This window comes from Protopterus annectens, chromosome 6.part0 (assembly GCF_019279795.1).
Source record: "Protopterus annectens isolate FY-2018-M chromosome 6.part0, PAN1.0, whole genome shotgun sequence".
NCBI lineage: Eukaryota > Metazoa > Chordata > Ceratodontiformes > Protopteridae > Protopterus > Protopterus annectens.
In genome coordinates, this window is record NC_056737.1 from 1775945112 (window position 1) to 1775971808 (window position 26697).

A 26697-nucleotide genomic window follows, 5' to 3' on the forward strand; every position below is an offset into this window, starting at 1 on the left:
CAAAAGTTTTGGCCAGGTCAAGGTATGCAGTATATACCATTTTGCCTTCATCCACTGTTTTGGTGAACTTTTCAAAAAAAATCCATCAAGTTGAGAAAGCATGACATACCCTTGACAAATTCAAACTGAGACAAGTTAAGCCACTTATAGACATTTTCCATGGCTGTGTTTTATATTAAATATAGTGTAGTCAACTTGGTTTATGTAGACTATAGAAGCATAATGGAGGTTTCACTTTGGTCGTGGTTGTGAAACTGTAGATTTGATATACATAGGCTTGGAGGTGTCAGCAAAGTCATTACGTGAGGTAGTGTGAGTGGTAAAAATCCCTCAAGCAAAATATGAATATGTGTGATTTACTGCAAGTATGTATATGTGCAGTCATGTTTATGAAAGTTTTAGGGAGCTAGGAATTTGTTTTGGTTATTTTGAATGTTACCAGCTTCCTAACTTTGAGATGGAGTTTGGTGTGTGTTTGTTTTGAGTATGTATGTATGCTTGAATGATTTTGTCCTGGAAGTTTGTTTGTTCTAAGTGGTTTTAGGTTTGTATTGGTTTCTTTATGGGAAATGTAGTGTGTGTGTGTGTGTGTGTGTGTGTGTGTGTGTGTGTGTGTGTGTGTGTGTGTGTGTGTGTGTGTGTGTGTGTGTGTGCGTGTGCACGCGTGTGTGTGCGTGTGTGTGTGTGTGTGTGTGTGTGTGTGTGTGTGTGTGTGTGTGTGTGTGTGTGTGTGCTTAGTCAGTTTTTTCACTAGTGTGTTCTTCAGTGGTGTTTATGTTTGTGATGCGGCATAGTCTAACACATACAAAACCAAGAATGTACCAAATATTGAAAACCATTTCATTGAATATACACCCTCCCTTGCTACTAACACAAACTCACACACACACACACACACACACACACACACACACACACACACACACACACACACACACACACACACACATAGGTTCATAGGTTCATAGGTTGGTACTAGGCTATCAGCCCTAGGGCCTATACAAGCCTAGCCATAACAATTCCCTGGCTATTTCTTCCCACATTATTTACTTTCCTGGACCCCTGACTGACATGATCCTTGGGGTGAATTTCCTTTCTCCCATCCAATCATTAAGGTTCCTCTTGAAGAGGTCCAAAGAGGCACTCTGCTTGACATGTATGGGCAATCTATTCCAGAGTCTGGGGAGTCTCTGGGTTAGGAACCTATCCCTCCAGCATGTTTTGTTTATTGTGATTACAAGGTTTAGATCCCTGGAGCGTGTAGCTCTGAGAGATTGGGATTTCTTTAAGTGTAGCATGTCCAACAGCTCTGGGTTTGACATGGCCTTGTATGTTAAGCAGCGATCGCCTCTGAGTAGATGATATGCGACAGAGTATAGCTGGAGTTTTTTAAGGTTGTCAGCGTAGGGCATCTGCTTTAGGCCTGTGATTCTTTTAGTGAGGTATTTCTGAGGCCTTTCCAGTTGTTGCAGATGTCTTGAGAGGTACATACCAAATGGGGCATTGTATTCTATAATGGGTCTAATGAGGGATGAGTACAGTGGGACAATGACCTCCTTTTTACTGGATGAAAAGCCCTTCATGATGAGGTGTACCACATAGAAGGATTTCCTGACTGTTGTGGCGATGTGGTTATCGAAGGTGAGACCACTGTCCACCTGTGTCCCTAAGTCTCTTATCACGCTTTCTGTGTTTAGTGTACTGCCAACTATATGGTAATTCATGGATACATGTTTTTTCCCAAAGGGGATAACAATACATTTCTTGGCATTGAGCTTGAGCCCATGGCTCTGGCACCAAGCATCTGTTTCTGTAAGGCCCTTTTGTAGAGTATCCACATCATTTGGTGATTCAATAATGGCTCCCAGTTTGCAGTCATCTGCAAACTTTGTTAGCCAGAGTCCCTTAGTGTTGACCTGTACTTCAGAGAAGTAGATGCCAAACAAGAGCAGCCCCAGGACTGAACCCTGAGGTACTCCACTTGTCACTTGTCTGGAGCTGGATTTGGAGTTGGCTACTTTTACAGTGTAGGTTCTATCAGTAAGCCATTTAGCAACCCATTGGGTGACATAGGGATTAATGCCCAACTTAGTAAGTTTATCTATGATTCCAAAGTGGAGGATGGTGTCAAAGGCCTTGGCAAGGTCCAAATAGACTGTGTGGACCACCTTACCCTTGTCCATGGCTCTGGAGACTGATTCAAAGAAGTCAATCAGGTTCAGGAGACACGATCGGCCCTTCACAAACCCAAACTGGGTGGGGTCCAGTGTTTGAAGGTTGCCAATGTCTTTGTTTATAAGTTCCATGATAATACGCTCCATGGCCTTGCAGATAAGGCTTGTCAGACTGATGGGACGGTAGTTTCCGGGATCCAAGGTGGATCCCCCCTTGTGGATTGGGATAACTGTAGCTCTGCGCCACTCAGTGGGCACGAAACCTGAGGTGAGGCTATGATTAAACATGACACTTAGGTGAGGTGCCATTTCATATTGTAGTTCATGTAGTACACAGCCTGGGATGTCATCTGGTCCCATGGATGCTGTATTCTTGGCTTTAGAGAGTGCGTTTTGTACCTGTGTGGCCGTTATTACTGGAATTTGTCAATCTTCTGGTATTGAGATGGGCCATTTAGGGGGTGAGAGGGGGGTGAAGTTGGCACTGAATCAATCTGCCAGGATATTGGCAATATCCTTCGGATCAGTATATTTAATGCCATTCTGTTTTAACGCAGAGCAGATCTGAGCATTGCCATTTAGATTCTTGACATAGTTATAGAATGCTTTGTGGTTGTCTTTGGAATCTTTGGCAATTTTATTTTCGTAACTAGCTTTGGAGGATTTTATGAAGCATCTCAGTTTCTTACTGAGGCTAGTAAGGGAGTTTTTTGCATCCTGGGATTTTCCTCTTTTCTGCAAAAGTTTCTTCCTTTTGTTGTAAAGTTTGTTTATGGCAGGGGACCACCAGATTGGCTTTCTTTTTTTGGATGAGAGCATTTTGGTTCTATTTAGGATGGCACGATTCATGCATGAGTGGATGTGCTCGTACAGTGCCTTAGTGTAGGATTCAGCAGTTGAACTTTCAGTTCCCGTCTGCATGGGTGTCATGAAGTTTGTCACTTCTGACTTGAGTAGCATGAAGTTGGCTTTGGAGAAGTTTTTTATGGTGTTTTTTTTACTGGGGTGGGGTGGGATGTGGATGTTAAGGGTAATTAGCTTATGGTCAGACCTGACTAACGAGGGGGTGACCATAGGTATGGAGCATCGATTTCCCATGTTGGTAATGACCAGGTCTAGGATATTGGAGCCCTGGTGGGACTATGGATTAGTTGATCCAGGGCGTTGGAATTTATGAATTCCAAGAACCGCTTGCAAAGGTGTTGGGACATGAGTAGTTTTCCCAGTTAATGGCAGGGTAGTTAAAATCACCCAGTATTAGGGTGTTTGGTTCTATCTTAATATTTTCCAGTATGTTTAGAAAGGTGTAGTGAGAATCTTGGGATATGGTGGGGATCTGTAGCAAGCTACAATTTGGATTGCAGTCTTACCTAGTGTTAGTTGCACTTGGAGAATTTCAGACACATTGTGTTGGCCAACTAGCCTGGTGGTGTGAATATCCTTGGTGAATATTGACACTCCTCCACCTTTAGTGTTTCGGTCCTGGTTTGGTGGCCGAAAAGTGTGGTAAGAGTTGTAGCCTGGTATTGCAGGGTGCTCTCTGGAGCCTTGAACCAGGTCTCAGTTACTGCACAGATATCGATGTTCTCCATTTTTAGGAGTGCCTCGAGAGAGTGCATTTTGAGGTTTAGACTTCTAGCATTGAGTAGCATTACCTTCAGATTTTGCATGCTTGTACCTGTTATGGTGGTGGTTTTGTCCTTTGAAGTTTGCCTAAAAAAGGCACTATAGGGGTGGCAAGAGCCTTAACCAGTAACCTGAATCCCAGGGGCGACAGGTGCAGACCATCTCTGGCAAAGCATCGTGGTCTGTCAATCATGTCATCCCAGGCAGACAGATACTGGATCCCCTTTGAATGACACCATAAGCTTAGCCAATTGTTGAAGTCAATCATTTTATCCTTATATTGTGGTATCATTCTGGGCGAAGGCAGGATGCTACTCAGGGCTAGGGTCATACCTGCCTGGGCCACATGATCCGATAGCTCTTCCATGTCTCTTTTCATGTAGTCCAGGGAGGTACGTCTCAAGTCATTCACTCCAACATGGACAATGACAGAGTCATATTTGTATTTGTTGTGGAGTGACTTGAGTGCATGCGTTATGTGGCGGATCCTGGCACCCGACAAACAGCTGACTGTAATTTTCTCCTTATTCAACCTGGTGAGAGGGACATCAGTGTGCCGGACTATAGAGTCACCTATGACTAAAGTGTTAGGTACATTGTCTTGCCTTAGGGGCTGTTGCTGGGTAGCACACTGGTGCTGTGAACTATGTGACACACTGGTTGTGATTGGTGTTTGTTTGAGTTTCAGCTTTAGAGGTCTTTGTTGCTTGGGCAGGTAACAGTTAAGGGCCTCTGCATATGTGGATTTAGTGTTGCTATATGTGGGTGTTGGTGGTGCAGGTTTAGAAGGGCTATGTGTTGCTTGAGGTGTAGTGTGGGTGTTAACCTTCTCATCTTGACTGTTTAGCACAATCTTGGGTGGAGAGAGCTTTGCTTCCATTTTGGCTATGTAAGTGCATCTCTCACAGGTTGTAGTGTTGGGTGGTAGGAGGAGAGGGTTGTCTGTGTACATGAGGCAATTGCTGCATTGCCCCAGTATGCCCAGATTCACCAGGTGGACAGGAGAAATCACCGGAAGCTGACCCTTGGACATGCCTGGTTTGGGGCTTTTTTTTTTTCTTTGTAAAGTATAGGAGCTGTTTCCTTAGCAAGGTACTTTGCAATTATAGGCTGTTTAGCGCCTACTATTAATTTCTCCTTGTTAGCAAGGAGAGTTCAGTGTTTGTATGAGTTTAAGGCTTCCTAGTGCTTTCCAGCAGGTATTAGAGAAAGTGCTAGTCACAGGGATGCTTAAAGGTAAGATTGAAAAGAATGCACTCTGCAGTGTGCACTAGAGAAGGTAGATGTAAAAGTAGGTAACTTGAGTTTTACCGGTTTAAAAAGTTAAGGTTTAGTGGAGAGTTACTATTTTTAAAACAGCAAGATGGATTGAACAAAGTGGTTACTTTTGTATTTTGGTACTATGAAATACTGTAGGATGGCCAATAAATTTAAATAATTGAAGGGGTGGGATTTCAAAAATGATGATTTTGTGATTACTCACATAAGCCAGTGAAAGTAGAGAGAAATGAGATATATGGTCAGATTAACATAAGAGGCGGGCAACTAGAGAGACAGTGGTATTTAACAAGACAACTTAAATGGGTGGGAGGGCGAGAAAAATTCTGCCTGACTCAGAACAGAGAGAGCTGTGGTCTCTTTTGAAGTTTTAATATGCTGTTAAAACAGAATGCAAGCAAAACACAAGGTAAAGAAAACAAACTACAGTATTCAAAATATGGAAAGGCAATACAGTAATACAAAAAATAAAAGCAAACTAACCTTTCCTTCACAGCAAAGTGTAGCAGACACACAAACACACACACACAGACACACACACACATTACCAAAGCCTAATAATATTAACATGCCAAAGCAACCTGAAAACTAACTACCAAATATCAACATTCACCACACCTGCAATTACTGAAGTCTGTATTAGAAAAGCAGGAAACGTGTTGAAACCATTTACAGCACCCTATAGCAAAATTCCTACCACTTTACCCACACATACTCACTCACTGTACACTCTATGAAACACACTTTGATGATTTTTCAAATTCGATGAATGGCATCTTCAACCATTGATCCTATAGTTTTCAGAACTTGAAATGGGTAATCAATTGATCAAACAAAGTCCAACAACTCTAAACAGAAATACACAACAGATGCACAAAACTACATTTTTAAGCACATGACACTGAAACGTACTTGAGGGAAATCTAGCTTCTTAGTAAATGTTGCATGTACACTATTACATAAATCATTTTTGTAGAAGCCCTGCAGTCCCTTTATTTATTATTCTCACTCTGATGTCATTCCATGTTGAATAAAGTCTCAGTTTTTGCAAGGCTGTCAAATGAGAGTAAGCAGTGTAGCACAAAATCTGAGCTTTTTGAACATGTAATAGACAAACAAACAGAGGAAAAACAATGTAGCATTGTAGCAAACAAACATGCTCAACCAAATAAAAAATGAACAACCAGGTTTTGTGCAGCACAGACACACAAATTATTTCAGCACTGTGTTATGCAACAAGTCCTTTAGTTCTGGAGGAGACAGCCACACATTTGTCAGCTTTAAATCCAAAAACATAGGTTACAATTGTAGCTCCCATTGTATTTCACTGTAGAAGTACTAGACTAGTTTTTCATTAGATCACAAGGTGGAGCTGTTTCAGGAATATAAAAGACCATTTCAAAAGTGAAAGAGTAGACTGAGAGACTAGCTGAAGGAGGGAAGACTGAAACTGGTAGCTGAAGGGAAAAGGGCCTTGCAGCATGACTGGATTTTCTTTTCTAGTGCTTTGGGACAGGGAAGTGAAGTAGCAGTTTGTGTCTGCTTGGTGCTGAAATCCTGGATGATGGTATTTTATGGAATCAGGAGAGAAGGCTGAAACTAGTAGTTCCACGCCTGCATATGATTCAGCAAGAAAAGGCATTCCTTTGAGCCTAGTACAGAGAAGCCATAGGTGATTACCAGAGTCCTGGCAGGTGATTTTTCTACTTTTCTCATCAGAGGAACCATGGTGCCTGGTCACTAGGATATTCTCGATGGAGTGGTGAGAGGCTCTGGCCATCATTTTATATTATTATAAGATTGTGGACCCCCCCTCCCCAATGCTTTGAGAATTACAAATAACTTAGGGTATAATAGAGTGTTTCATATTTGGTCTGTTTAGAATTGATCAAGGGGATTGAGGGTGTTAGTACTGCTCAATGACATTGCATTTTCTCATATTTGTATTGTTGCATTATAAATCTTCATTGTTCAATGACATTGCATTTTGCTCATGTTAGTACTGCTGCCTTCACAAATTTTGCTGCTCAATGACATTGCATTTTCTCATACCTGTAGTGTATTATAACTCTTTTATTATTTAATGACATTACATTTTTCCAGTGTTTGCATTGCTGCATTATAAAGCTTTACTGCTCATTGATATTGCTTTCTTTGTGCATGTTTCAATGTCAAGACCTTTTTCTGTTGAGTTCTGGGAAAGAGGGTGAATGTATGTTTCATTGCATGCATATCTCACTTTGCATTATTGCTAACTGGTGCACTGTTGAAATAATTTGTTTGGGGTTGTGCTAGTGCCTTTTAAACTAGATGTGTCACCTAGAATAAAATCTGTCAATCTTGCCACTTTGGTGTGTTGGGCCTATAGGAGTGTCACCAGAATCAGGCAGGAAGGAACCCATATCCACTTCAGCTACACCTGCGGGTGCATTACACAACACTGACTGGTAATGTTCTGACTTTTTACTATCACAAATTAAGATGAAGGGCCTTCAGACATTTGGTCTGTCATACGTAGTTAAGCAAATGATTCCAAATATGACACTTGCAGCAATATTTTAAGTGATACAGTTCATGGATGTTACTTTGTTTAGCTCTTATAAGTTATTATCCTCTATTTTAAAATTCTTTTGTATACAAATTTATCATAAGATGAACCATTATTCATCTGCATTTCTTAACTTCAGTGAAAAATACATATGTGAGCATTACTGGTTAACAGTTTTCAAGTTTTGCAACATATTCCCCCGGATTTACTAAATTTCCGTGCAGGGCTAATCTAGTCCTGCATGGAAGCAGCAGTTTAAGAGGAGGACGGCAGTGTGCCATGCATATTAATGAAGGCTCACTGCCTGAACTCCTAATACTACACAGAGCGTGGATGAGTGCAGGGTGTGTGTCTGAGAGCAGAGCTGTCAGAATAAACACACCCCTGCAAAGTAGAACAGAAGAAAGTATAAATAAATGAGCGAGACTGCTCATAGGTGTCTGCATATCCCCACCAACAGTCCCCATGTGTTCAACAGCAACAGTACATTTAAATAAAATGAAGACACCCTTTTATTTATTTTTTTTTAAACCCCAAGTACAGCTAACCATAGGTGCGTGGGTGTGCCCATCACCTAGCTATGGTTAAAGCAGCTGAAAAGACTGAAGAGGATAACAAGGAATATATATGCAAATGAAGCAACACAGCAATAGTGTAGTGGTTAGAGCATCCACCTAATTCCCGGTTCGGGTCCCACTGCAGCACATATCATTTTCCATGTGAAATCTGTATCCAAACATAATTTTACATCTTTTTGCCTACATAATAACATTTAAATGTGAATTGGAGTACTGCATGAAATTACATGTGAAGTGCCAGTGTCATAATGAATAAGGCACTAGTAAGCAGGTTTAAGCACAAATAAGCAGTAGTAAGCATATATAAGCACTAGTAAGCGTATTTAAGTGCATTTGCGCAGGGGTAAGCATTGCCAACACAGTTAAGCAAAGTAGAAGCTAACTGAGTGTAAGAAACTGTAACCAGAGGTTAGCAAAGCTTACCATTGTGCAAACCCGCACAAACCTGCTTACAACTGCTTTTAAGTGCCTTAATCACTCTGGATCCAATGGCCCATGCTCTGCCAGCAACAAACTAAACTGCCTCTGTAAGGCTCAAATGCAGGACCCTGTACACTATAGTCACAGTAGTTAACCACTAAGCCATCATAGCAATAGATATGCATGAGGTATCAGCAAACTAATCCTCATCGCAGGAAAATCAAATCAAACATGTGAACTCAATCTATGTACAGTGTGATGTTGGATAACCTGCCAGAGAACATAAATATGTGAACTGGAGTACTGCAGTTAGCATAGATTTGAGGTGTTATGGTAATAAAGTATTGATGTTCCCAGGCCCCCATACAGTGTATGTACATGAATCATGGATACCAGACATATATATAACCTGTAATGAAGAATAAATCATTGCCAAATGGCAAATATAGTGATAATCAACTATGAAGCAATGCTAACCGCAGCACCGCTCATGTTAGTAAATGTAAGCAATGTGTTGGGGAGCCAATTCAATCTCCATAGTGGTATACCTCTTTAAACAGTGCCAACCTTATGTAAGCAGGTGTGCCCATAACTTAGCCTTTTCAAAACTGGCCAATCACAGCAAAGTGCGGGAAAATGGCCGTATTTAAACCCCACAGGTGGGAATATGTCTCATAACTGGTTGTAGCTTCCCACTGCAGGCAGAATGGCTGGTGTGGGTGAAGACACTCAAGTCAGGGTGCAGTGCTGGGGCATCCAGGAGTCAAAATTCATGGTATGGCTCCTGGTAAAACACCATGATCAGAGACTACTACAAGGTCAGTACCAGGGCTCACAGTACAAAACGGAGGCCTGGGACAGTCTCGTCCGTGAGCTCACCAGTGCCACAGGTATCCCCCGGACTGGTGAGCAGGTTAGGCACCACCATGCTGACCTGAAGCAGCGGAGGGGGGATGTCCTGGAACAGTGGATCCAGGAGTGTCGGCAGATGGCCAATGCCCCTGTACTAAGTAAGTACACATGTTACTAAGCAGTAAAAAATTGCCTAGCTTGTGTATACTATGGATAGGTATGGCTAAATACCAATGCATTTCTCTGACAGCTGCAGATGCGTGGGCTGTGAACCAGCAAGCCCATGATGCTAGGCTGCAAAGGCTGCATTGCAAGGCAGGTTAGTAATCAGTCTGCATGTACTGTCATAACAAAGATTATAAGAGCCTTAGAAAGTGTTGTACCAGTAGAAATAAATGTGTTAATAGTCTGTGAATAAAGGTATAACCCCTGGAGTGCTTCTGTTTACTCTTCTCTCATATGTTTGCGATCTGTTCCATACCATAAATAGTACTGGTGGATCTTAAGCAGGGTCACCCACACCGTGGTATGCAGATAAAATGGGTATGAGTTCTGCATAACAATGTTGGAAGTGCCAAGAGGTCAGTCATATCATACAAGTTAGGGAGACTTACATAGAAAACAGTCGAACACTGTACATCAATTCCCTGATAGCACAGTGTACTGTGATGTTAGCAATAATTTTTTGTCACACACAGCAGGGGTTTGACTCCTGGGAGTGCTACTAAGTTGTATGCATAATCATACCCCACAACCATACAGACTGTGATACAATGTTCAGATAGAAAGCTGTATGCATAATTACACCCAACAATTGTACAGAATTTGCTTGAATGTTCAAATTGTAAGTTGTATGCATATTTATACCCCACAACTGTTCCAGTCTGTCCAGTATGTCCGATAAATGGCCCATATCACCAGCTTGGTACCCTGTTCCTTATAAAAATTTAGTGCGATGATCCAAGAAATGTAGGCAGCTGTCAATGACATATAACTGATAGGCAAACGTGTACATAGTCAGAGAATGTATATGAAAACAAACCTGTCATTCTAGCACCTCACCCAAAGTGTATGACAGCAATTCTCAACATATGTTGCATTAACACCTGCAGCCTGTCACATCTGTATTTAAGACACAGGTCACGTATATAATAATCTATAAACATACCAGTGTACAATATAAGGCCATTGTGTAGTGTAATAATACATGTAAGGGAAAGATCACTGCAGTGACTAAGAATGTTGTGAAAACTACAAGGATATATTAGTTGTTAATTGATTCCTCTCTCTTACCCCTGCCATATGTGCATAATAACCCAATGACACTCCTCAACTGGTATGTGTACACTCCAAGCGTTTTTGGGACATATGTCCTAATGGTTAATAAATATTCACATTTGTTTCTATGCATGTGCCATGTTAAAATACACCCATATTGGTGGCCTGTTGCCATCAATGAAACCCGCATGCTCCTGTAATGGCCACTGTTGTTCCATATATGCATGTGTTCTGCTTGCTCTGCAACTGTGTTAAATCTGGTGTCTCAGGTTAATGGGAATACCTGTGCATGCTGTTATAACTAATCCTGAATGCTGCTGACTGTTACTAACCCATATCTGCCATAAATCTGCAACAACACAGCTCGTATGGGAAGGCCGGTCCCAGCGGACCCACCTGTCACACCTCAGCTGGCCATGACACCGGGCACCAGCACATCTGGGGCCCAGCCTGGGACCTCTTCCTCTGTAGGCCATGCACCACCTTCGGGAGGAACTGCTGCAGGGGATGGGGCTTGCCCCCCCCCAGGAGTGGGCGCAGAAGGGAACCTGTCACCCGTGAACAGGTCCAGGCCATGGTGCATAGGGAGCTCAATCTGGAGTATTGAGAGCATCTATGCCAGTTTGAAGGCCGAGTGGCGCTCTTAGAGGGTGAGCATGCCCCTCCTACACAGCCCCCAGCACAGCCACCTTCGGGGCCATGAAGGTGCAGTGGTGACTGCCCATGGGTGGGGACCTCAGTCCCACTGTTTCCAGTTGGGGGCTCATGGGCTTGTGACTTCGAAACACCCCTCCCTGTCCAAGGTGTTTACCCCCACATGTGTCATATACCAGCCCTGTATGCATCTTGTGTGTCTTGTCTGTTAACGTACCCAACCTCCCTCCCCAAATATACCTACTACCCCTCCCCAACATCCCACTCTCACTTGAAAAAAAAAGGGCAATCTGTTCCCACAGAAAAATCTCACCCCATACATAGCTGTCCATTTTGCACACATGTCCACTGGACACATGTAATCTGGTCTGATTGGTATCACAATGAATATAAGTTGTCCTCATCCCTCTCCCAGGGGTTTGAGGGTCCAAAACTACCTGAAAATATAGTGTATGTGCACAGCTGTTGCTGTAGAAGAAATGGGCAGCTATGGACCTTTCCTATACTCTTCCTGCATATGTATAGCTATTTTCCCTACTGTCTTTCCCTCTTTGTGCCCCATTTTTCACCACTTTCCTATCAACCCCTTTTTCTTTTCTTTTAAAGGAATTAGTGCGGGGGTAAGCAGCAGTAAGCACTGTTGAGCAGCAGTAAGCAGGTTTGCGTGGGTTTGTGCGAGGGTAAGCTATGCCTACACAGGTTGAGGAATCTGAAGCCAACTGACTGTAAAAAAACAAAAGTGGAGGTTGGCAGTGCTTACCATCGTGCAAACGTGTGCAAGCCCGCTTAAAGCCACTTTAAAGTGCCTTAATCACTGTGCATCCAATGGGCCATGTTCTGCCCAGCAACAAAATAAACAGCTCTTGCAAGACTCAAACACACCATAGACAAAGAGATTTACCACTAAGCCATGACAGATATGAAGAGATGTGATGTTTTCAGAAACATATCATCCACTCCAGTCATACAACAGTACAGAGAATGTATACCAACATCTAGATGTATGTGTGTGTACCTGTATTAATATCTAAACAGATACACCATATCTAGATATGTATATATATATATATATATATATATATATATATATATATATATATATATATATATTGATTTCTAAAACTATATACATATATACAAATATATATGCACATATATACATGCATATGCCTAAATCAACACATATATGTATCTACACCTATATATCTACATATACACAGCACGTTACATATGTGTACGCAGATATATATCTATGTAGGTATATACGGACATAGTTATATATATATATATTAGCAGTTGTATAAATCTATATAGGTATATATGGCCATACATTTGTAGATAGCAATGGCAGATTAACAAATACACATATGTCCACATGCACAGTTAATGGGGTTGAGAGGCCCCACACACTATACGTCTTGTACGAATAGGCACCCCCCCACAGCCAGACAAGTGGCTGGCCTTGATGTCACATGTATGGGTATGGCTTTGCACCCCAGCCTCTCAGCTAATTTACATCTGTTATCCCTGTATGGTTGACATTGTGATATAATAGGGCCTCCATAAAAGAAATAATTAAAGCCCCCTCCACATTGCCCACAGCTGTCACACACACACACACACACACACACACACACACACACACACACACACACACACACACACACACACACACACACACACACCTGTTATGTCTGGGAGTTGAATCCCTACCTAACTAGTTTATTACATTACAGCACTACGCAGTTATAGTATGCACCATGGACATTACTGAAGTACTTTTTCCCCAAAGGTGTATTTCACATTGAATGACATCAGCAGGATTACCAAAGAAGGCCATTTCAACTGTACTGTGAGTGCCTAGCCTAAAATGCATTGCTCCCTACACAGACAGTGAGACACACGCAAAACATCCACAACTGACATGTGGGTATCGAACCCTTGACCAAGGTCTATATCACACTAAACCATGGAGCTGTTATAGAACACGCCACAGGGATTACTAGAGAAATCCTTCCCCAAAGGTGTATTTCACAATGAATGACATCAGCAGGATTGCCAAAATAGGGTGTTTGAAATGTACTGTGAGTGTGTAACCTATAATGCATTCCTCCCTATACAGACATTGGAACACACACAAAACATCCAGAACTGCCATGGGTGGAGATGGAACCCTACCACGGTTCTAGACCACACTACAGCTGTACGCAGTTACAGGACGTGCTACAGAGATTACTGAGCTATAACCTTCCCAGAGGTGTATTTCTTGGTTGGTTGCATCAGCAGTCTTGCCAAAGTTGAGTATATGAATTCTAAGGAGTGTGAGTTCCCTAAAAAGCATTGTTCTCTACTCAGTGTAAGACAGACAGAGACACACACACACACACACACACACACACACACACACACACACACACACACACACACACAGTTGTCAAGTCTGGGGTTGGAACATCTACCTAGCCACTTTATCACACTACAGCAGTATGCAGTTACAGGATGCGCTATGGAGATCACTGGGCTATGACTTTCCCAGAGGTGTATTTCTAGGTGAGTGACATCAGCAGCCTTGCCAAAGTTGAGTATATGAATTGTACGGAGTGTGAGTAGCCTAAAAAGCATTGCTCTCTTCTCAGTCAGACACACACATAGATTTACACACCAACACAGTTGCCAGGTCTGGGGTTAGAACACCTACCTAACTATTTTATCACACTACAGCAGTATGCGGTTACAGGACGCGTTACGGAGATTACTGGGCTATGATATTCCCAGAGGTGTATTTCTAGGTGAGTGACATCAGCAGCCTTGCCAAAGGTCAGTATATGAATTGTACTGAGTGTGAGTAGCCTAAAAAGCATTTCTCTCTACACAATCAGAGACAGAGAGACACGCACACAAACACACACTCACACAGTTGCTAAGTCTGGGTTTAGAACTACTACCTAACTAGTTTATCACTACAGCAGTACACAGTTATGGGACGTGCCATGGGGATTACTGAGCTACAGCTCTCCCAGAGGTGTATTTCACACTGGATGACCTCAGCAGGCTTGTCATGATACTGCTATGGGGAGGGCGGTGTGTGCATGGGCCATAACCCATTCATGTAGGGGTTGTCATGCCACATGCAGGCACACACGGGGTCATATGCCACAGGTACGTGTATACAGCTACTAGGTGATTACTTCCTTGTACAGTCATGTAGCGCAGCTGGCACTTGCACCATATAGTCCGTCATGCTGACCGATACTGGTGGCTAGTATCTGCAGCGAGTGACACCTGCACCTTATGTGTTTGGAGCCCTTTGGCTGTGTGCTGGGTGGGGCAGGCCCAGATGGCTCCTTGTCATGGTCACCCTCTTCCACACATCTATGTCCATCTACCTTTGGCTTATTATAGTGTGTTTTTCTTACATATATGTCTGTATTCCCATCCACCATGTGTGCAAGACAGGAGTGGTGCATACTAACATGTTTCTGCAATAAGAACTGCAACTGCCAGATATGTCTGATCCACTGGTGTTTGCAGACATGGCCTTCATATGTATGAACATGCTTTCAGTATGTTGTTGACTGACATTGCCTTCATTCGTCTAAGTGTGTGAGCATGCCCAGTATGGCCATCTATATTGCATGTGTGGATCAAGTCCAGGTAGTTTGTACTGCGGTGCTGACTTTTGTGTTGTATACCAACAGGTTGCACGCTGTGTCTGCAGGGTATACATCGGTCATTTGGCATTGACTGTTGCTACATTTCTACATGGGGGGTGGGGGGCACCTGACTGTTTCTACATTTCTACACAGGGGTGGGGGGGCACACCTGACTGTTACTATAAGTGTAAGTAGGATGGTGGGGCACACCTGACATGCTTACTCATTTGCTAGGACTGTACTGGTATGTCAGGTACACCATTTCAGTTTGTGGACGTACCTATCATGCTGGCTAGAGGCATATCAGTGTACTACAGATCTTAGCTTTCACTACCTACATATTAGTTTCTAACTTCCTAGACTTCACAACTTACATCCAACTGCCTGGCCTGCTGTAGTCTGTCTGTGTAGGCCTGGGGGAGGGGTTACCCATAGGGCTCATTCAGAGGCCATAGTACAGCATTTGTTTGTGTTTGTCTACACCTATCCTGCTGGCTGTGACTGTTGTTTGGTATGTGCCCCCCCCCAACTGGCATGTGTGAGTCACTGACCTTGTGAGTGTCCCAGTACTGAAGGTGGTGCTGCAGGGCTGCCTTTGTCTGATGCACATAGTACACTCCCTATACATGGTTGAGCACAGGTAATGCCATGTTTGGCATCCCTTTTACTGTATGTGCGAGTCGGAGAGAGGTGTCATTCCCTGGGTCCCTACTGTGTCAGTGCATGTGCTATGCGTTGTCTCTTTGCCAAGGCCAGGGCATACTGGGCATGCCTCCTTCTGCCTACTGGGGCAGGCTCAGGTTATTCCTCCTCCGAGTCACTCTATGCCTGTGCAGGCCTTGGCACTGGTGGGGGGCTGTGTGGCCCTGCCCCATGCTGTTCCTGCTGCAGCTGTTTCCACAGGATCATATTGTGTAGCATGGCACAAGCAAGGACAATTTGGGTACATGTAGTTGGTGAGTACTGCAGGGCTCCATCGGATGTGTCCGGGCACCGGAACCGTGACTTCAGCATCCTAAACACATGATCTATTATGATTCCTGTTTGTGTGTTTGCCTCATTATGGAGTTCTTATTCAGGTGTGTGTGCATTTCTGATGGGTGTCATCAGCCATGGCTCCAGTGCATATCCAGCATCCCCTACTAGGTGACCGTGTGGGATGTCTCCATTGGCAAATGTCTGGTATAACTGTGTCAGATGCCAGATGTGGGAATCGTGGTAGCTTCCAGGGCAGCCAGCACACACATTCATTATTATGCCCTGGGCATCACACATGACCTGGCAGTTGATGAAGGGGAAGCCCTTGCGGTTGATGTAGACCCTACCCCGCTCACCTGGTGGTGCTTTAATGCATATGTACGTGCAGTCTATTGCACCCACTACCTCAGGGTATTCTGCTATTTGGTGGAAGAGATGCATATTGCTGGTCAACACCTCACAGGTGATGGGGAAATATACATGCTTACCGACATGTGCTGACATGGCATCCAGGAATTGGTAGAGTACCCTGGATGCTGATGCCTGTAAAATCCCCATCATATCCCCAGTTGGCCTTTGAAAGGTACCTGTAGCTAGTATTCTTAGGCCTACACATACCTTGGTATCCACTGGGATAGGGTCCCCTCTGTTAGTTCTGTGTGTGAGGCATGGCCGGCACAGCTCAACAATTTGCTGTAGGAGGTCCCTGTCCACTCTATAGCACTCCACTATCTCCAGCTCATGTAGCCCTTGGTAGGTTACCATGGGACTATACACTCTTCTCTGTCTCTTCACTGTGGGTTGCTCAGCAGCATTCACATCCTCACCACCCTCAGCCTCTTGCACATGTTGGTTTATGATAGCAAATGCAGCCCCTAACATATTTTCTCTTGCTTTTGTTTTGTAAAATTTCCCCATCTGTATACACCGGTGGTGCAGAGGTTTTGGGAAAAACAAGGGGGATAGGTGTTTGCATCGTTTATAGTGGTGTGCTGGGTTGGGCTGGGCTGCTGCCTGTGTAATTGGCTGTTTCTGATACATTTTACTTGTCAGATAAGCTAGTTCTCCTTGATTACCTTCCTACTGCTGTTTTCCCTTCCCTTGCCTCCTTGTTTAATTATGTGTGCGCGCTGTGTAAACAGAGTGCTCAAATGTGCACAGAGCTGCTATTTCCTGGTTTAACTTCCTTTTTCTTCCTGTAAGATGCAGTGCGCACAACCAGGCAGTTTGGACACACCTCTAGCTTAGCTGTGCTAAGCTAGGAGCAGTCCCGAGCCACAGGTCTCCAATCCGCTTACAGTATGTCTGACACACACCCCCGTGATGTCACCTATATCCTAGTCTTGCACCCAGCTACTTATACTCTTACACTCTTGGGATCTGCCTCGCACCCTGGGAATATCTGGTATTCACTAACCTTTCCCTCATTTGCATAGGATTGTCTACTAATGCATAGTTACATGTCCCACACTGAGCCTCCCCCCTTAGCAACCACTACTCACTGGCCAAGTTGTCTTTTGCCTGTCATTGACTTGCATGGCAGAATACTGATTTCTGTTAGAATGTTCATTTTCAGTTTATTTTATTATTTTCCCCCCGATCCCGTTTGCGTGCCCCTGCCCTATGCTTAAACAGCCGAGATCGGCAAAAAAAAAATAAAAGTTGTTTTATTTTATTTTTTAAACAGTTTGCACTGCCAATGGTCTTCTACTTGGCCATTGGCATACTTCCTCAATAATATGCAGCCTTTATCTGGAGTTGTCATAGCTCCATTTTGGAATTTGCAGAAATGTACTCGGTTACTAACCGAATACATTTCTGCAGATAGCACTAGTCTTGCTCGGACTATTGCAAGCTTCCTGGATTGCAAAATCACCTCATTTGCATGAATTTCTCCTGCAAATGAGGTGATTTGCATACCAGGGCTTAGTCCGTGCAGGATTAGTGCTGGAGCTCTCATGCACACCCCTGCAGGCTGTTCCTGGATCGCACGGCAGACATATTGCCTGCGTGGACTCCTGCACTCATCTTGCACTCCGTGCAAGCTTTTGAAAATCCGGGGGATTGTATATTCACAGCTGAACTCTAAATTTCATCATATCGCAGCTGAACTCTAAATTTTATCTTATCAAAAACTAAAGTAAGTTTCTACAAGGTGATCATCACTTGTTTTTTTAACTTATTTACTGACCAAGTAAGTCTATTGGTCACATATCCCTTTGCAGTGGCAACATGGAAGCACTGTCTGGTTAACTGAATTGTTTACAGGCACACAGTGGGAAGTAGAAGGAATCAAACCTTGTACCATGAACTTGCAGGAAGGAGCTCAGTAAGCAGCTCAGAACCTTAAGCCTCAGCACTGCACTACCTACCAGACTGTTACACTGTACTCCACTGGCATAAAAGTCTTTAGCACATATTTGACATGTGCATTAAAATCCAGTAAAATGTATGCTTCCATGCTATATGTACCCTGCCACTTACTAGTTCTGAACAGTCTGCCACTCATCAGTAAATGATTCACTATAACCTACTGTACAACATGCAGATTTGGCTGTTTTCTACCACGTGGAGCATCTCAGCACTTTTTTGTCTTAATATCTTCCTGCTCAAAGTGGTACTTACTTGGGTTTGCTAATACAGATTACACCAAGTACTCATCAGCACCTCCTACTGTTGCATTCTTCTTTGATTGTGTGATATTCCTTACAGCTGGACTAGAATATGCATCCAAATTATACTGTGTGCAGAAACTGTCAGCAATACTAAAATAAATATTCACAGCCATATAAATCCTGTATTATTTCTAAGGACTGTGAAGCAATAACAAACTCAGCACAGCATGGAGAACCAATGTTGCTGTAAATTGCATACTCTTTAAGTCATTTTATACTCCATTAACCATAGCTGAAATGTGTTTTAAGAAACAAACTGTAGCTTTTAGTCAGTGTAATACTATAGTATTGCTCACATAAATGTAACTCTCATCTGTTTTTTTACAGCTCTGGATATGTCTGATAGCCCATGGAGCAACATTCCTCAGCTGTGGGGTGCAAACAAGACTGGATTATAAAATACTGTATTGAAACCACTTAAGCACCTTACTGGTTTACTGAATACCAGGAGTTCCACCTACCATAATGTTACAAAGATGTCATTTTTATTGCAGTGCTATTTCCCATGCAGCTCTTACATTCATCTTCTTATCATCCCCTATTTGAGTACTTTGCCTTGCTTATGATGTCACAGATCAGTTCGTCTTTCTGTTACTGTCTTCAGAAAAGCTGGGCCTATATGACTTTTGTTTACTTCCTGATATGTTGACCAACATATTTAGCATAGGTTTCAAGACAACTTCCTCTTGGATAAAGTTATTGCTAATGTTATAAAGTCAGTATTATTCACATTAAACTAGTATTTTCTAGGTGAGTCATAGCACTTGTGCAATATTTTAACATCAGTTTACAAATATGATGTCTGACATGATGTGTACTACAGAGATGAAAATACCATCCACTGCTTACTCCAGAATGTTGGGTTTGTGTTTGCATGTCCCAATGTAGCACACAGCCATGACGTCTAGAGATACTCCCCATAATCTGACATCAGAGATCCCAGATGTTCTGTGTCTTTAAAGAAAGCACCTGTGATCTGACTTTTTCTGCACTTAAATCCTTCACTGAAGACATGCAGGATACAACTCGGCTGGATTAATTTATGGTTGGAAAACTGGAAATGTAGCTAGAGAGAGGGATGTGTACTTGACCAGGAAAGTAATAATAAGAAAGCATTTGAAAAGTAAATTGATATCAGTATGACTCTTAATATTGAGATTTTTAAGTGTTCACCATTCATTCAAAGAATTTCATTAACCATGAAAATGACTCATCATAAAATACACTAAACCTGTCTTGGTGCAGGTCCATAATATTAGTTTTACATTTATACTCAATGTTGTAATATCAGATAGTTTCAGTTTGTAGCTATGTCTGCATCATACCATGGATGATGGCTTAATCCTTTGGAAAAACTTGAGAAATCTTTGCACAGAAATATTTTATACTGTTCTTTACCAGGTTCCCATTGCTTTACCTTTACTGTTTCAAAAATGTAAAATATGGAACTATTTGTCCATTTTCTTGTCAGCCTGTACTGTCTTACTTATCATCACAAACATTGTACATTATAGTGAAGTATACTTACCTGGTCAATAAAAGCAAAATTATAATGGTGTCCTTCTATGTCTATAGTAGAGTGAATGAACAATTGTCTTTCACAAAAGAGAAACAGAATGTTGTGAATATTGTAGGCATGTCATATTAGGCTGTTAGGTTTGACTGAAGATAATTTATTGAGAAATTATGATCCTGCACAAAGTTGGTGCCACATAAAGTCTACAATCTTGTTTCAGAACATTCATACTCCATATGTGCCACCACCAAATTCTAGTTAGAAGTTTCACCAAATTACTGGTCAGACTGCACTGTGTTAAGCCACTATGAAAGGTGGACATCTTCCCAGAAATGGACTAATCCATTGCTTTTTGGGTTAAAGCTGTAGGAGAATGATCGATAACGCTACTTAAAATATGGATGTAAATGACCTAAGACGTACCTCACTGGATTATATGAAGAGAGATGTGATGGCACTCTCAGTAAGATCTGACCACAAAATGATATCCTTTAATATTAAAGTTAACCTAAAACCCCTATCAAACTCCAAACCTGTTAAGAACTTTGCTAAGGCCAATTACCTCAAGCTAAGTGACAGCTTATTAAACGTCCAAACCCTCCAAACCTGGATGACACTGAGGCCTACTCTGAACTATACACAAAAGCATTGTGTAACCACATTTATAGCTGCATAGAGGAGGCAATACTTGTCCAAGACAAACATATGATTACTGACAAAAATAAATCAATCTGGTGGACCCCTATCATAAATAGGCTATTTAACAAAAAGGAAAAAATCCTCTCCGAAGCCAAGAAGAAACAGACAAAACAGTGCAAAAAGACACTCACCAGTCTAAACAAACAAATTACAGAGCTGGTCAAATCTGCCAAAGCAAACTCTGAGGCAAAGATAGCATCCCAGGTGAAAGATAACCATAAAACTTTTTTAAATTATGTTTGTAACCTCAGGGGAAATGCTCAGCAATGTGCCAAGTTAATCATGTATGGCAACACTTACACCCAGCCTGAAACTATAGCAAACCTGCTGGCTGACAAGTTCAGGTCAAACTTCTACCCGCCCCATCACCTCTTACCATGCCCAAAGAAATACCCACAATCATCCCCCTACATGTCATTATGAGGGAACAAGTCCTTATTGCATTTGCTAAAGCCAGAAAATACAGCCTCCATGGGTCCTGACAGCATTCCAGAATGCTTTTTAAATAGATCAAAATCAGCTAATGTGATCCACCGGAGATGCAGCGTTCCAAAAATAAAATAAAATCAGCAAACAAGTCACAAATGGAATGCTAATGCTGGCTTGTTAAAAGTAAAGGCTGCTGACAGCAAAAATACAAGCAGAGTAATCCAACGACTCAAAGTTAGCTATGCAGGAACGTTCTTTATTCAGTGAATAAAGAACGTTCCTGCATAGCTAACTTTGAGTCGTTGGATTACTCTGCTTGTATTTTTGCTGTCAGCAGCCTTTACTTTTAACAAGCCAGCATTAGCGTTCCATTTGTGACTTGTTTGCTTTTTAAATAGCTTAAAGCAGAATCTATCACAGCCACTAGAAACCACAGTCTCCAGACAAGCTTTGTCCCAGAGGAATGGAAGACTACAACAGTCATCCCATGGCACAAGAGGGGTCCATCAACTGACCCAGGGAACTAGAGACCCATAAGCTTCACCAGTCTTATCTGCAAGGTCATGGAAATAATTATCATGGACCTGATCAATAATGACATTGGAACTCTCCAAACATTGGACCAGGCTCAATCTGGCTTTGTCAAAGGGAGGGTTTGTCTGCTCAATCTTGTGGACTTTTTCAAGAAAGTCATCAGGGCCATGGATAAGGGTAAAATGGCACACACCGCTTATCTAGACCTGACCTAAGCTATTGACATAATCCCCCACTTGGGGATCATAGATAAACTTACTGTCAGGCATAAACCCATACATTGTCAGATGGATAGCCAACTAGTTTACTGACAGGACACATGTTGTTCAGATAGGTGAACCCAATTCCAATAAGAAACCTGTTACTAGTGGTGTCCCACAGGGCTCAGTATTGGGACCTTTCCTGTTTGGTATATAAGTGAAAGCCAATGTTGGGGGCCTCTGGCTCACCAAACTCACCACTGAATGTAAGCTGGGAGCAATCATTAAATCCCTAGATGATCTTGATATCCTACAAATAGGCCTATATGTGACAAACGACTGGTGCCAAAAAATTTATAATTTTACCCTTCAGTAAATCAGTATCCCTGCAAATTATAATATTGATAGCATACCCCTAAAAGTACACCAAGTGGTGAGGGACCTAGGAACACAAACAGATAGTAACCTAAACTTTGACCACCAGATAGTGAGGAAATCCTTCTGTGTGGCTTATCTTATAAGTAAAGGCATTGCATCAAGATCAAAGGAAGTCATAGTGCTATTGTACTCGGCCCTCATCAGGCCCATAATCGAGTACAATGCTCCCTTCTGCATGTACCTAACCAGGCACTTACACCAACTGAAGTGGTCCCAGAGGTTTCTCACTAAAAAGATACAAAGCATAATACACATGTCTTATGCCGACAGACTAAAGGCCCTATCCCTTTGCTCTGTCTTATATAATTTATTGAGAGGTGACTGATGTCTGACCTACAAGGCATTCTCTGATCCAACCCTGATCACAAGAAAAATTATACGAGGGTTATACATTCCATGGACCTCAACTTTATTTGTGGCTCTAAAAGAACTTGCTGGAAAGACAGATTCATATTCCAAAGACTACCTCATCTATGGAATAAACTTCCCATCTTCATAAAACAAAGTCCATCCCTCACTCTCTTCAAAAAGAATTTGGATAAATAGATGGGGATCTGTAAATTCCCTCCTGGGGTACTGCCCATGTCCCTTATGAACAGAGGTAGACTGTAAAATGACTCCGGGCTCCAACACCCACAGTCCCACTACCCTGATACTACCCCACCTCATATCTGAGAAATTAATATATAATATTGTCATATCCTGGGTGCACTTGGCTAGGCATGTAAAGGTTCCTGCCATTAGCCTAGTAATCACCTTTGAATCTATAAACCTATGAAAAGATGTGCTAGAAATCAATAAATATGCTTGAACAGTGAGCAAGGCAACTCAGATATCTGATAACACTGTGCTACATATGCTTACATAATTATTTTATGTCTGCTGCTAAGGAATCAGATATAACAACAAACGATATGGAATTAGTTTTGCAGAAAGTACAGCTGTGTGGATAACTGATACCTAAAATTGCAGTGGCTTTGTCCCTGTCCAAACCCTGACTAACCCCCACTCAAACATAATTTATAAATGAGAACCTCATTACAAGAATAAAACTCTGACTCTCTAACTGTTTAAAATTCTATGTATCGCCCACCTACTGGAAAGATTTATAGTTAATACTACACCATGTATGATAACCACCTTAATATATGTGTTTTCCTTTTTCAGATTAAATCTTTAACTATTTCTTTCTCAGCTACTTGTTTCCAACCTTTGCTGTGTGTATGTGAGAAAAACATGTACCTGTGTGTGTACATATCATTAAACATATCTCAGTTTTGTGATAACTCACTGTAATAATGTCACTGTATTTACACTTGTTTTTGTACATTTGGAGCTTTTCTCCCTGGGCCACCACTGAAAATGGTCCTGTATCCAGTTGGACTTTCCGGGTTAACAAATGCAAAATAAAATAAAAATAAAATAAACTGAAACAGAAAGGCCAACAAGAGAGACAAACTAAGAGAAGCGTTAGTCACAGGTACAGATTTACAGGGATGACATATGACTCAGTCATCCACGTGCCACTGACTTTACAAGGTCCATTGTGCTTGGGTTATTCCCTTTGCTTTGTTAGCAGACAACTGGTACAAAAGAAGTAGTCCTGGAGGCCCTCTCTCTTTGTCACTTCTTTAAGGAGACTGCATGTGAGTGATTCCCCAAATGTTGCACTTATAAGTGAAAACTGAAAAAGAAAAGTGTCTTTTTCTAGTTATGCATTAAATAAAATCATAGGCTTGTACATTCATATGGTTATAGGTTCAAAGGTTGATATTAGGCAACAGACCAGTTAAGCCTTTTGAAATATAGCCACTTTAATTACTCCCCTGTCCATAATGGATGGAAGACTAGCTGAGGGTAACTGCAATTTTTCACCCATTTGCCTAGTCTGCATGTCCTTCCCATGGTCAAGTAGCATTCGAAAGACATGCGTGAATGGGCGTGCCTTCGCTGAAGGTTGTGTGTTGGGCTGGCAACTCAGCACCATAAAAATCTACTGCCAATCATTAGTGGACCGGAGTTTCGCTGTAGCGACCCCTAACCAGGAAAAAGCTGAAAAGACAAACAAGTCCAGGCACAGATCATCACATATGAGTCTGCTGGACTCACAAGGCTTTTAAATGTTCTGGGTAACACAGAGAGCTTTTACCTGAGTTGCTGTTGTTGTTGTTGTTGTTGAGGAATCAGTTGTTTTTATTTTTTTCAAGTTGGGTTAGGTGTCCAGACAGGTACATATTAACAGGTACATTGTATTATAGCATGGGCCTGATGAGGGCTGAATAGAGATATGTTCTTATTAATCATTTGAGGGAAAGGGAAAGCTTTGCTAAAAACAGTGAATATGTGGCAGTCAAAAGACAGTTCATTATCTGCAAAGGTGCTTATATTTCTAATGACAGTGTCTATTTTAAAGGAGGTAAAATATGTGGTAGTCATGTGAGGGCTCCTGTATCCCAAACTGTACAATGGTACATTTTTTTTATAAAACTTTAATTTACTGCTTCAAATAAACATACTTGATAGTGCAATCCTGCATGGTGCCCAGTAAATTATCTTGGCAGCTGGACAGTTCTGTTAAACTTCCTGGCCTTATAGCAATAAACATTAATTGCAGTTAGTCTAATACATCCAAACCAGCCCAATACCAAGATTTATAATAGAGTGACTCATATAGGTCACATTCAAAATGTTATTATTTCAAACAGCTAATGTTTTTTTATCCATAGGAAAGTAAAACGGTGCACAATTCCATAGCTGGGTGTCCTATATGCTTTTACACCTCTTGAATCATTCTTATTATTACAATAGTCATTTACTCCTTGTTGTTTTATTTTGCTTCCTATAATCCAGTTTCCATTCTAGACTTTAGATGTTCTTCATTATTTCCAAAGTCCCTCTAATTGTTAGTTAAATAAATAATAGATATAATGGTACTATAAGTTATTGCTGAAGTGTTCTCAGGTCATTATTACTAATTCCGTCTCTTGTCTATGCTTTGTTTAGATCTACTTTGTATAGTTCTTTTTCAATATAATCTAAACTGATTCCAACATCTGAGGGTACCTGGATTTCACTAGGACAAAATATCACCTCCTTTGGGGAGCCAAACTGTTTTGCATTAGATTTTGTAAATATATCTATAATCTGTTGTGTCTGAGAATAAATTTTAGAATCTACACACACTTTATTAATTTGCATGTCTTTACTCTTTCCACATCTTATGTATCTATAAAATGGTTTCATAATTCCTATTATGTTCAATATCTCTATATGAATTTCATTTTTCTGGATCTTGTCTCATAATACACTTAATTTGTTTTTTTTTTCAGCTTGTTTATTTCAGTTTTCAAAGTTGTAGTTTGACCTTTTTTCCATTTCCTATATTTTTTGTTTCTCACCTTAATCAGGTATCTTGTTCTAATGGAAATATATTCCCCCAATGTTGTATGTCTAGATCCTGATGTTAAACATTTTTTTTTTTGCACTCAAACTATTTTTCTTTCAAAACTTTCCACTTTCCTTCTGCAATTTTTCCACTGAACATATCACTCCAGTTAGTTTTACATAGTGACTATTTTGCTTCCATATAATCTCTAATGAATCTTCTGTGCATTGGTTTATATTTCAGTTTGGCAGAATTATCTAGTAACAAATTAACCTTTATAACCCTATGACCACTGCACATTAACAGTGGTAAAATTTGACATGAAGTAACAGTAATTTCTTTAGGAACACAAGCAATTGTTGTTCTTGAACACACGTTGTGAATAATTTCCTTTCTAATGTTGTTGAAGCAATATTATTCCAGTCTGTTTCTGGTAAATGTTAAGTCCCCGGTCACTACTATTCTTCCCTCCTGTATTTCACGCAAGAAATGTATGAATTACTTTAGGTCATCAGCACTTGACTTTGGTGGTCTATGCACTCCAATTATTAAATGTTCCAGGGTTGTCTTTATTGTCACAGTTACACAATCTAGAGTATTGGTGTTATCACTGAACATGTAATAATCACAGGTCTCATAACTATCTTTAATCCCTATCATAACACCTCCACCAGAGGAATTTGCTCACTCTGTATTTCTGATAGAATTTTTAAGCCTGACAACCATTACGCTCCCAAAAATATGTTACCAATTACATCTCAGAGGTAGGACTTCTGACACGT

At 41.5% G+C, this 26697-nt stretch overlaps 1 protein-coding gene across 1 annotated transcript in view; it reads left to right on the forward strand.

Moving 5' to 3' along the window:
• LOC122804931 (natural resistance-associated macrophage protein 1-like) overlaps positions 1-20267 on the forward strand; it is a 757143-nt gene extending 736876 nt beyond the window's left edge. Inside the window, exon 15 of the mRNA XM_044075149.1 lies at positions 19042-20267. Coding sequence (XP_043931084.1) covers positions 19042-19125 — 84 coding nt within the window. The 3' untranslated portion in view covers positions 19126-20267. The remainder of the gene's footprint in view (positions 1-19041) is intronic.
• Positions 20268-26697: the final 6430 nt, after the last annotated feature.